The sequence below is a fragment of the Trachemys scripta genome, unplaced genomic scaffold, assembly GCF_013100865.1.
Source record: "Trachemys scripta elegans isolate TJP31775 unplaced genomic scaffold, CAS_Tse_1.0 scaffold_30, whole genome shotgun sequence".
Lineage (NCBI taxonomy): Eukaryota > Metazoa > Chordata > Testudines > Emydidae > Trachemys > Trachemys scripta.
In genome coordinates this window covers 243616-256581 of record NW_023260516.1, presented here as the reverse complement: position 1 = coordinate 256581, position 12966 = coordinate 243616, and the positions used below count along the sequence as shown (strand labels likewise).

At 56.6% G+C, this 12966-nt stretch overlaps 1 protein-coding gene across 1 annotated transcript in view; it reads left to right on the top strand.

The window, feature by feature from the left end:
• Positions 1-12663: 12663 nt before the first annotated feature.
• The window catches only part of GRWD1 (glutamate rich WD repeat containing 1), a 12450-nt gene continuing 12147 nt past the window's right edge, over positions 12664-12966 (top strand). The window contains exon 1 of the mRNA XM_034757684.1: positions 12664-12728. Coding sequence (XP_034613575.1) covers positions 12664-12728 — 65 coding nt within the window. The remainder of the gene's footprint in view (positions 12729-12966) is intronic.

The window sequence follows — 12966 nt, the reverse complement described above, 5'->3', positions numbered from 1 at the left end:
GCCAGGGAACAGCACTATGGTTCCCCCCAGCCCCCACCAGTGAGATCCCCCCCAGAAAACAGCACCAGGGGTCCCCCCAACTTCCCAGCGAGACCCCCCTGCCAGGGAACCCCACCACAGTGGTCTCCTTCTGCCTCAGCAAATAGTCCCTGTGGCTGTGTTGGAGGGTGCCAGATTTTGGGGGGGAGCTGTGTACCCCCCCGGCAGGTGGGCCATGGTGCAGCTGGGAACATGGCCGGGCCCTAGCACAGGGACGCTCCCGGGGGGGCCGCACTAACACGTCCCTGGCTCGCTGCCCACGCGGCTCTTCACGCTCCGTCTCCTGCTTCTCCCCACCGAGGTACTTACAGCACGCGGCTTTCGCCCACTGTGGGCACTGACTGGGGAAAATGAGGCACAGATGAGTGCGGGGAGGGACTAAAATAATGGGAATAGCACCCAGGAGTCCTGGCTCCCAGCCCCCACTCCCCTCCCAGAGCCCGGGAGAGAACCCAGGAGTCCTGGCTCCTCTGCCCCCTCCACTCTAACCACTAGCCCCCACTCCCCTCTTCCTCCTTCTCTCAACTTGCCCCAGGATTTAATGAGCTCGTCTCCCCCCACACACACAGCTGCTGCCCCCTGCCCCAGTCCCCACAGCGCCCCCTGCTGGGCGAGGCCGGGGCTGGGGCAGCCGGGATCTCTGGGAAGGGGAGATGTGCAGAGAGGGACCCTCTTTCTACCTCTTCTCCCCTCCCTTCCCCTCTGTTCCCATCCCCCTTTCCCGGCCCGGCCTCCTCATCCCTCCCCCAACACACCTCGGAGAGCCTGGCTGGCTGCCCCAGGGACTGGGCCCCCCCTCATCCCCAGGGTACAGTGGTAGCTGGTGCCCCCTAGAGGGGAAAGGCCCCGGGCCTTTGATTGAGACGTGTCTACGTGTGTCTTGGCGTGCGTAGTGTGTGCATGTTTCAGCATGTGTAGCGTGTGGCAGATGTGTAGCGTGCGTCTGTGTGTTGGCGTGTGTCTCACCATGTGCCCTGTGCATCTGGGCTTGTATAGTGTGTCTCGGCGTGTGTGGCATGTCTGCATGTCACCGTGTGTCTCGGCATGTGTCGCATGTGCCTGTGTGTCACCGTGTCTCATCATGTATAGTGTGTCTGTGTGTGTCACCGTGTGTTTCAGAATGTGTGGTGTTTGTGTGGCACCGCGTGTCTCAGCATGTGTGGCGTCTGCGTGTCACTGTGTGTCTGGGTGTGTGTAGCATGTGTCTGCGTATCACCATGTGTCTTGGCATGTGTAGTGTGTGTCTGTGTGTCACCATGTGTCTCAGCATGTGTAACTTGTCTGTGTGTCATCGTCTGTCTCTGTGTATGTAGCATATGTATGCATGTTACCCTGTGTCTCAGCGTGTGTCTGCACTTCACCGTGTGTCTCAGTGTGTGTAGGGTGTATCTGCATGTAATTGTGTGGCTCTGCATGTGTCTTCATGTGTCTGTGTGTGTCTTGGCACGTGTAACGTGTCTGCTTGTCACCATGTGTCTCGGCGTGTGTAGCGTGTCTGCGTGTCACCATGTGTCTCAGCTTGTGTAGCGTGTGTCTGCGTGTCACCATGAGTCTCGGCATGTGTAGCATGTTTCTGTGTGTCGCCGTGTGTGGCATGTCTCTGTTCTCTCCCCACCCTTGCCGGGCTCCATCCCCTAGACGCCTGTGTTAGCTCTGTAATTATTTCCACGCTAAATGCTCGGCTCCGGGACACAGGATTTAGTTCCCGGGGGATTGGGGGGGGGGGGGGGTGAGAGCCGGGGGGGGGGGGGGGCGCGGGGCGGGGATTTTAATTAGCTTAGCTGGAAGGTTCTTTAGCTTGGAGCCTCGAACCCGAGGGGAGAGGAGGAGTGTGAAGGAATCAGGGGGAAAGGGGTGCGGGGGGTGTCTCACACACACTCAGTCACCTGCTGCTCCATGCCCCAGTCACTGCAGCTGGGGAAGAGAACCCAGGAGTCCTGGCTTCCAGGCCCCCTCACTCCTGTGCTAACCCCTGGACCCTACACCCCTCCCAGAGGGGGGACAGAACCCAGGCCACACGATCCCCCGTCCAGCACTGTCTTCAAATACACCTGGGTGTTAAATAGCTGCCATGTTCCATCCCAGAGGGGCCGCATCCCAGTACCGAGCAAGGGGTCCCCGTATACCCAGCCCCCGCACCCCATCCCAGAGGGGCCGCATCCCAGCACCGAGCAAGGGGTCCCCGTAAACCCAGCCCCCGCACCCCACCCCAGAGGGGCCGCATCCCAGCACCGAGCAAGGAGTCCCCGTATACCCAGCCCCCGCACCCCACCCAGAGGGGCCGCATCCCAGTGCCAGATGAGGGGCCCACTATAGCCAGCCCCTGCATCCACCCCAGAGGGGCCGCATCCCAGCGCTGGGCGAGGAGTCCCTGCGCCCCACCCCTGCGCCCCACCCCAGAGGTGGCTGCGTCTGTGTCGGGCGAGGGGTCCCTGAGTTGTTCAGTTGTTTTCTCGTCCGTTCACGTCCTTTGTGACCTCAGCTGTCACAGCGCCTCAGCCGCCCGGTTCCGCATGAGGCCCCAAGGTCCCTGTCACTGCGGGGGCCTGGCTCAGCGCCCAGCCGTGTGGTACAGCTGGGCTGGGCTGGGTTGTGGTAATGTGGAGATATGGAGGGCAGCAGGGGAGGGGCGGGGGATCGGGCCGGCAGCCGCACCCTGGGAGTTTCATCCAGTGTCCAGAAGCTTTGAGAGAGAGAGAGTGAGTGTGTGCGTGCGCGCGAACCGTCCTCTGCTGCAGGGGAGTGGCCCCGCTCTGTGGGTGTGCGCTGCCCGTTCTGTGTCAGAGCCCCTGTACTGACCCGGCTGAGGGAGATTCTCCTTTAGCTCAGCAGGTCAGGTCTGAACATGGGACCTATGTAGGTTTAGCTTCTAGACGCTTGGGGGTTTCCCCAGCCCTGCCAGCTTCCTAGCGCTGGGCCCCTCGGCGTGGGCTCCCGGGCTCTGGTGCCAGGGTTTCCCCGGGACTCAGGCGCTCTGCAACCTGAATCGCACGGCTCTGACCTGGGGCTGGAGTAAGGCGTCGGGCCAGTCAAGCCATACACACTCCCAAGATCTAGAACCTCAGGGTAGCGTCTCCCTTCCTGGGGTCTAGAACAGCTGGCAGCTTTCCCCTCCCGTAATCTAGAACCTAACAGCAGATTCCCCCGCTGTTGGGATCTAGAACTTCGGGGCCCTTTCCTTCACCCGGAGATCTAGACACGCAGGCAGCTTTGCCCCTCCTTGGAGCGGGAACTTCCGGGCAGATTCTCCCCACTCAGGGTCTAGAACTCGAGGCGTTCCCTCACCCCTGGCTCTAGAACTACAGGGTAGGGTTCCCCCTCTTTGGCTCTAGAGCCCAAGGGGTTCCCTCACACACGGTTCTAGAACTCACAGGTGGCTTTTCCCTTTGGGGGATCTAGATACCGCCAGGCTCCCCTCATCCACGGATCTAAACCATCAGGGCTGCTTTGCCTCCCTCTCACTTGATCAAGAACTTAGGGGCAGGGTCTTTCCCCCATGTCTAGACCGAAGGGGCTGGTTTCTCCTCCCCCCCCCCAGCACAGGGGGGGCAGATCTGGCTTCCGCTGATCTAGAACAGCGGGGTTGACGTTGCCCCTCCCGAGCCTTTTCTGCACAGGAGGCAAAATCCAGCAGCTCACGCCACCCCCCCCGCCCCCGGCATCCATCCATCACGCGCCCCCGAGGGAAGCCGCCCGATGAATAATTTAGGCCGGCATTTACCATGACCGAGGCGCGTTAGTATGCACGGCCTCCTCGCCGGAGGTGAACTATCGTTTAGTTGGGTAACGAGCGCAGCGCCCCCCCCCCCCCCCCCCCCCGCCACACGCCATCTAGGGCGCAGCCAAGTGCTGAAGGCCAGGAGAGAGCCCCCCAACCTGGTGCCCGCTCCACAGCGCCCACTACTGACCCACCTGCCCCACTCCCCACACCACAGCGTCCCCTACGGACCCGCCTGCCCTGCTCCCCACACCTCCTAGCGCCTCAATGGGGCCAGCACTGACCGCCAGGGGCGAGCCCCCCAACCTGCTCCCTGCACCACAGCGCCCCCTAAAGACTCACCTGCCCCGCACCACAGCGCCCCCTAGCACCTCAATGGGGCCAGCACTGACCACCAGAGGAGGGCTCCCCCTGCTCCCCATAGCACAGCACCCCCTAGCATCATGCTGGGGTATCCCCTACCCACCTACACTCCCCCCAGTCCCTCTACAGCCTCCATGGGTTCAGATGACACCTGTTCCTTCCACCGGTTTCCCCCCACCTCCGCCGCTGGCTCAGCACCAGGGTGCCCCCCCCCCGAGCCTGCCTCCCCTTATCAGCTCCCCCCCCAGGGATGGGATCGCAGGCGGCCTGACAGGAGCCGCGGCCTCACGCGGCGAGAATCCTAATTAACAGGGTTTATTTATAACAATGAACAAACAAACAAATCTGTGCTGCGAAGCCGGGAAGAGGAGGAGGAGACGTGCCCCCCCCCCCGAGCACTGAGATGCAGCCACCTCTGGGGTGGGGTGCAGGGGCTGGGTATCCGGGGATCTCTCCTTTCCTTCCTGCCCTGTTCCTCCTTTGCTCAGCCTCTGTCCTACAGCCCCCGCAAACCCAGTCACCTTCCCGGGGGTGGAAATGGGGCCAGGGGCCTTTCCCCTCTAGGGGGTGCTGGCTCCCATCTGGGCCCCAGGGCAGGGACTGGCTGGCTCAGGGGGGCAGGGAATGGGGCCGGGGGCCTCTCCCCTCTAGGGGGCGCCAGCTCCCACCTGGGCCCCCAGGGACTCATTCATTTGTTGTTTTTCCTTCTCTCTCCCCTTCCCCCCCGTGTCCGCGCCCCGGATCCGCGGCTGACGCCAGCACAGCCGGCAGTGACAGGCCTGTAATTATCAGCTCCGTCTCTCGGGATGGTCCCTGAGGAATAAACAAGACCCTGTTGCCCCCCCACATGAGAGCTGAAGTGAGGCGGGCCGAGGGGGGAGGTTCAGGGGGACGTGTGGCTTCCCTGGGGAAGGGGGACAGGGGAGTGACAAAGTGCAGAAAGGAAGACAGGGAACGGAGAGGGATGGGGCACTGGTGGGGGGGCATTAGTACTGACGGGGACGGATGGGCGTCATGGCAACTGTACCACCTGCCAGCGGGGGGCAGTGTCTGGGGGGCATTAGAGAGAGAAATGACTGCGAGCTGGGGCATTGGGGCCAGCGCTGGCTGCTGGGGGAGAGCGCCCCCTGCTGGCCCATTGCCCCCCCCCCGCGTAATGGCATCAGCTGGTTGGGTGGCTCGACACAGGAGGGGGGGAGCGGTGCCAGCTGTAGCGTCGCCCACGAGATGAGTCCATCCATCACCCTCGGCGCGGTGTTCTGCGCTGGTCTCCCACCGGGCGGCTGTAGCTACAGTCAGCTGGGGGGTTGGGGGGACAGGGACAGTCGCCATCAGCCTCGGGGGGGGGGGGGGGGTCACAGGGAACAGAGTGAATGGAGGAGCTGCCCCCCCACTCCCCCCCAAAACAGTAACACCGAGCCCCAGCTAGGCTGGGGGTCATCCCCAGCTGGTGTTGAAATCAGGGCCAGAGACCCCCACACTCCACCCAAGCGGGTCCAAAGCAGGGTGACCCCCTGGGATGTGACCCCCTAAATGTGAGCCACACCAGCTATAGCAACACCCCAAAGTCAGACAGAACCCCCAAACTTCCCCTGAACCTCCCCCCAGCCCCCCCACTTCACCCCCAAACCTTCCCCTCAAACTCACCCAAATCTCCCCCCCAACCTTCCCCCCAAACTCAGCCCCTCAACCTTCCCCCCAAACTCACCCCCTGAACCTTGCTCTCAAACTCACCCCCAGCCCCCCAAACCTTCCCCTCAAACTCACCCCCCGAACTTTCCCCTCAAACTCACCCAAATCTCCCCCCCAAACTCACCCCCAGCCCACCAACCTCACCTCACCCCCTGAACCTGTAGATAAATCTCTGATAATTTTCATATAACTTTACATTGTGCCTCTTCATATAACCTTGTGGTGGGTCTACCCACCTGTGACCTCTGTTTTCATGGGACTTTGTATCAAAGCCTCATTTAGAAACTTTGCATCGCCCTTGGTATAATATTATAGCCCCTAAGGATAGAATAAGATAGAAATTTTTCTTCTTTTTGCTAGCAGTAGAACAAGAGCTCTCCCCCCCACTCTTAATCAATTGCCCTGTTGAATGAATGAGGTGTGGATGAGCAAGGCATGGAAGGCAGCACCTCCAGACAGCCTCAACTGTTAGAGAGGGGCTGGGAGCCAGACCCAAGGACAATAAAACGTGTCAAGTGGGCTCATTAAAGACAAGCAGACATACCGACGGCCTCGGGGGTTAGAAGCAAGCACCTCCTTTTGGAAACACCCTCTTTGCAGCATTGGGACAACACTCACAAGGAAGCAGCACAAAGGACCAATGGACACAGACACAGAGTTTGAATCTGGTATAGATTTGCATAAGAGGGAAGCTGCTATAAAAGTGAGGTGTCTTGCAGAGGACCCCGGGTCTCATCTTGTCAACATGGGAGCATCGATCCCGATCCGCAGAAGCCCGGCTCCACCCCCTCCCCCATCTAACTCACTTGGCCAATGAAGTTAAGGGGAGCAACTAATTGGTAACAACAAGACGGAGTGTGTTTGTGTGTGTGTGAGTGTAAGTGTAATATATTATATGCATATGATACAGTGTTAATGAATACATGTATTACTAATAAATGTGGCGTTTTGCCTTATTCCCCCTGAAAAGATCCTGTGCAATACTTTAAGTACAACAAACCTTCCCCCCAAACTCACCTCCAGCCCACCAACCTCACTCCCTGAACCTTCCCCTCAAACTCACCCCCAAATCTCCCCCCTCAAACTCACCCCCAGCCCCCCAAACCTTTCCCCCAAACTCACCTCCACTCCCCCCACCTCCCCCCAAACCTCCCCCTCAAACTCACCCCCAGTCCCCCAACCTCATCCCTGGAACCTGCCCCCCTAACTAAACCCGACCCCCAAACTCACCCCTTGAACCTTCCCTTCAAACTCACCCTCAGCCCCCCTGTCAAGGCTCACTCCCCACTCGGTCACTCCGAGTGCAGAAGGTGGGGGCCCCTCAAGGACTCTAAAAATGAACACTGGTCACTCCAGGCTCGTATTAAACTCCCAAGGTGACAGCTTCTCTCTGCCCTTGGATGAGTAGATGCTGTCACCACCCAAGTGCAGAACCCCTCTGAGATCCCAGGAAGTGCACTTGGGAATTCCTTCCTGTGGGGCACCCTCAAGTCCTTTCGCCCACCCTCCGGGGACGAGCGGAGAAAGGAAAATAAATCAGCTGTTGCCACCAGCTACCTAAAAAACATGCGCACAAACCTCTTACGACACGGAAATCCAAGCCCTGTTCTTAAAAAGGGTAAAGTTTATTTTTTTAAAAAGAAAGAAAATACATCTGGGACCTCAGGCTCTTGCTAGATTTTCAGAGAGTAATTCCAAGGATTAAGCACCCAGACTAGCTTTCTTGGGGTCCAGTTTAAAGGTTACAAGCAAGACAAAAGCACCTGGGGTTAGCCCAGAGGAACCCACAAGCCAGAAAGAAATAAACAGAGATAAACCTAATTGCGTCTTCCTAGACATTTCCTGATCTACTTACATGTCTGGGGGTTTCAAATGAGTAGTTTCTAGGTATGATGCTGATGATTTTTCATGCTTGTCCCCAACTTCTTACAGCATCGCTCTGCCCTGTCTGCCTCTCCCCGGAGAGCAACTACAGACAGACAAAGGGGAAGTTTTCTCTCAATTTAAAGAAGCTCTGGCCTCCCATTGGCTCTTTTGGCCAGGTGCCCACTCACTTCCTGTTACCTGTGTAGAGCGGGGAGACTTTTAACCCTTTACAGGTAGAGGAATGAGAGAGCAGCTACTAAGAGGGATTTTATAGCTACTGGCTGTGCACAAAAGGGAGGTACCCTCCCCCCCTTCATTTATCACACGCCCCCCCAAAATCACAGACGGTGCTGGCCAGCCTGGTTCAGGTCGGGTCCACACCAGCTGGGATTTCTTCCTGGAGGTTTAGGAAACAGAGTTAATAAGATACATGCACCTCTAATTTCACTAATAATTACATGAAGAACTAAACAGTATTTCCACATTTCAAGGACTACAATGACTTCGAATTCAGGGACATTTTCACCTGGCTGATTCTGGGAAACCTTCCCGGGAGAATGCATCGGTCACTTCAAAATCATAATCGTCAAGAGCTAAACTCCACCAAAGACGTTTTTGGTTGGTCTCTCTGACTGTGTGAAGCCACTTCAGTGCAGCATGGTCAGTCTGCAGGTGGAAACGCTGTCCCCAAAGGTATGGCCGTAGCTTCTCCAGGGCATACACAACGGCGTAACATTCTTTCTCCAAGACTGACCAGTGGCTTTCCCTCTCAGAAAGTTTTTTGCTGAGGAACACGACAGGATGGAAGAGTTGATCTGGTCCTTCCTGCATTAAAACTGCTCCTATACCACGCTCGGACGCATCTGTGCTTACGACAAACGGTTGGTCGAAGTCTGGGGCCCTCAATACAGGGTCAGACATAAGGGCCGCCTTAAGTTGGTTAAAGGCTCTCTGACACTTCTCAGTCCACTGAACTTCATTTGGCTGGTTTTTCCTGGTCAGGTCGGTCAGTGGGGTGGCAATTTGGCTGTAGTGTGGTACAAATCGTCGGTAATACCCGGCCAAGCCCAAGAAGGATTGGACCTGCTTCTTTGACTTAGGGACAGGCCAATTTTGGATAGCATTTACCTTAGCCCGTAGGGGGTTGATAGTTCCTTGACCCACCTGGTGTCCAAGGTACGTTACCCTGTTTAGACCTATTTGACACTTTTTAGCCTGAACGGTTAATCCTGCCTCCCTTATGCGCTGGAAGACAGCTTGGAGGTGTCCCAGGTGTTCTGCCCATGAATCTGAGAATATGGCCACATTGTTGAGGTAGGCGACTGCAAATTCCCCAAATCCATCCAGAAGGTTATTGACCAATCTCTGGAAGATGGCAGGCGCGTTTCGCAGTCCAAAAGGGAGCACATTAAATTCATACAGCCCGACATGGGTGATGAAGGCTGATCTTTCCTTGGCTGGGTCATCTAGCGGCACTTGCCAGTATCCCTTAGTTAAGTCTAAGGTGGAGATGAACTGGGCACGTCCCAGTTTCTCCAAGAGCTCATCTGTGTGTGGTATTGGATAGTTCTGTGGGCAAGTTACAGCATTTAGCTTACGGTAGTCCACACAAAAGCGGATTTCCCCATCTGGTTTGGGAACCAGAAACACTGGAGAGGCCCAGGCACTCTTAGAGGGGCGGATTACACCCATCTGTAACATGTCCTTGATCTCCCTTTCTATCACAGTTTTGGCTTGTGGAGTCATCTTGTAGGGTTGGGCTCTAATTGGGTGAGCATCACCTGTGTCAATGGAGCCGCACGCCTGTTCGGTCCGTCCTGGGGTGGCTGAAAACATCGTCGCGAAGCTGGTGCACAGCTCCTGAATTTCCTGTCGCTGCTTACGCCCAAGGGTGATGGAGAAGCTCACCTCTTCCACGCCACCTTTGCTTTTTCCTTCATAATTAACTTCTTCAAGCCACTCGGTGTCGTCTCTCTGCTGGGCTGTAAAGCGGATAACCTTGAATTCTCGGGAATAAAAGGGCTTTAGAGAATTAACATGGTATACTTTAGGTTTTAGGGTAGGGTCTGGGAATGCTAGGAGGTAATTAACAGCTCCCAGGCACTCTCGGACCATAAATGGCCCCTGCCACGACGCTTCCATCTTAGTGGCCTGGAGCGCTTTCAGGACCATGACTTGGTCACCTACTCTGAAGGACCGCTCTCTGGCGTGTTTATCATACCAGGCCTTTCGCTCCTGTGGAGCATCCTGTAGGTTTTCTCGAGCAAGGGCTAGAAAGTCCTTGACGGTGTTTTGCAGGTTGGTTACAAAGTCCAAAGTGTTACTTCCTGGAGAAGATGTAACCCCCTCCCATTGCTGCTTCACCAACTGTAATGGCCCCGTAACTTCATGGCCATAAATGAGTTCAAAGGGTGAAAAGCCCAAACTGGGATGTGGTACAGCCCTGTAGACGAAGAGCAACTGCTGCAACACTAGGTCCCAGTCATTGGAGTGTTCATTCACGAATTTATGTACCATGGCCCCCAAAGTCCCATTAAACTTCTCCACCAGGCCATTCGTTTGATGGTGGTAAGGGGTGGCCACCAAGTGGTTCACCCCATGAGCTTCCCAAAGGCTTTTCATGGTCCCTGCCAGGAAGTTAGCTCCCGAATCCGTAAGGATCTCTGAGGGCCAACCTACCCTGGCAAAAATGTCTGCCAATGCCTGGCTCACGCTTTTAGCCCTGGTGTTGCTTAGAGCTACTGCTTCCGGCCATCGGGTGGCAAAATCCATGACAGTCAGTATGTACTGCTTTCCTCTGGGTGTCTCCTTAGGGAAAGGACCCAGAATATCTACAGCTACTCGCTGAAATGGGACCTCAATTATGGGGAGTGGCTGGAGAGGGGCCTTGACCTGGTCTTGGGGTTTTCCCACCCTCTGGCACACCTCACAAGACCGCACATAGGCAGAAACGTCCTTGCCCATTCCCTCCCAGTGGAACAACTTCCCCAAATGGCCTTTGGTTCTGTTCACCCCAGCATGGCCACTGGGATGATCATGGGCTAAGCTCAAGAGCTTTACCCGATACTTAGTGGGAACGACCAACTGTCTCTGAGGAGGCCAGTCCTCCTGGTGCCCACCAGAAAGCGTCTCCTTGTATAAGAGTCCCCCTTCTACAACAAACCTGGACCTGTTCAAAGAACTGAGAGGCGGTGGGTCGCTCCGTGCCACCATCCAAGCTCCCTTGAGGCTCTGATCCACTTCCTGCTCGGCCTGGAACTGCTCCCTGGATGCTGGAGACAGTAGTTCCTCGCTGGGTGGTGGACTTGGGCTGGGTCCCACTGGAAGCGATGCAGGTGATGGGGGTGTCTCCGTCGACCGGGAGCCGCTCTCCGCTGGGGCACTGGGTTGTATTTCAGGCTCCAGTTGCGCTTCTCGCGTTGGTTTAGCTGCTGCTGCGGGTGCAGGCTCCGTGGTGTCCTTTGGGGCTGGCTCCCCGGACTCTGGTGGGGTTGCTGGGTCGAGGAATTTGGGGTCCACCAGGGATTGGTGGATACCTGACACCTGTGCTCCAGTGTCTCTCCGCGCAGTCAGCTTCCTCCCGCCCACGCTCACAGTTTCCCTTCGCTCTGGGGGTATTAGTGAGACATCTGGGCCTGAAGAAGACTCTCGGGGGGACCCCGGGGTGCTAAGTTGCAGTCGGCTGGTGCTCTTGGGGCACTTGGCCTTCACATGCCCCAGTTCATTACATTTGAAGCATCGCCCGGCTGACTGTGGGCTGGGGCGAGGTGGGTGGTTGGAGAGTGGGGTGGTGGGACGAGAGGGCATCTGGGGTCTCCTTGGCTGTGTGGAGGGCCCCTCCCTGCGAAGTGGGGCCTTGGGCTGACCCCGATGGTGGGGTGTCATCTCGGGTTGCCCCTTCTGGTATCTGCACCAACTGCTACTGGCTTTCTTCTTCTCCGCCACCTCCATCCATTTGGCTCCAATCTCCCCCGCCTCCGTTACAGTTTTGGGGTTCCCATCTAGGATGTACCTTTCTATTTCCTCAGGAACACCCTCCAAGAACTGCTCCATTTGTAGTAGGAGACACAGATCTTCCAGAGACTTAACACTTGTTCCTGATATCCAGGCATTCCAATATTTTTTAATGAGGTAGGCGTGTCGTGAAAATGTCACGTCTGGTTTCCACCGTAGGGCTCTGAACTGCTGACGGGCATGCTCGGGTGTTAGCCCCATCCTAATTCTGGCCTTTTGTTTAAAAAGGTCGTACTCGTTCATGTGTTCTTTAGGCATTTCAGCTGCCACCTCTGCTAAGGGTCCACTGAGCTGCGGCCTCAGCTCCACCATATACTGGTCGGTAGAGATGTTGTACCCAAGGCAGGTCCTTTCGAAATTTTCTAAGAAGGCCTCAGTATCATCGCCTACTATGTATGTGGGGAATTTCTTGGAATGGGGAGCGGTACTTGGAGAAGGACTGTTAAGGCTACCTGGTTGACCCAGCTTAGCCCTTTCCATCTCTAAGCGCTTCGCCTCTCTTCTCTCCTCCGTTTCCACCTCCAAGCGCTTCATCTGTAGGAAGAAATTCCCGTCTTCTGCAGTCAGAACTCGGTCTGGGTTAAGGGCATCCCTCCATCTTGGCACCTGGATCTCGGGTGGGGGAGGGCTGACCCTTCCCTCTCGGGAAGTCTCCGGTTCCCCATCCCCTCCCTGCATTTCTGTCATGGAGCGGGATGTCTGGGCCGGTCTTCTCCCTGGCGTGCCGCTTTGGGGAGACTTGTTGCTCTAGGGTCTCGGTGCCGGACCACAACTTCATGCACAGGCTGCCTTACTCTGGCCTGGTTATGTCGTTGCCACGAAGCTAGAAATGAAAAAAATAAATAAATAAACTGCTTGTTGGACTCCCTGGCTTTGCAGGCCTTTGCCTGTTCCCCCTCAGGTACAAGGAGAAATAAAACCTCCCTGGCTTTGCAGGCTGCCAAAAGGAAAAATGTGTCCCTGAGGTTTAAATGATCCCACCGCTCTGCCAGCATGTCAAGGCAGATTCCCCGCTCTGGCACTTCGAGTGCAGAAGGTGGGGCCTGCAAGGACTCTCAAAAGTAACACTGGCCGCTCCAGGCTTGTATTAAACTCCCAAGGTGACAGCTTCTCTCTGACCTTTGATGGGTAGATGCTGCCACCACCCATGTGCAAAACCCTTTTGAGAACCCAGGAAGCGCACTTGGGAATTCCTTCCTGTGGGGCACCCTCAAGCCCTTACACACACACACACACACACACACACACACACACACACACACACACACACACAC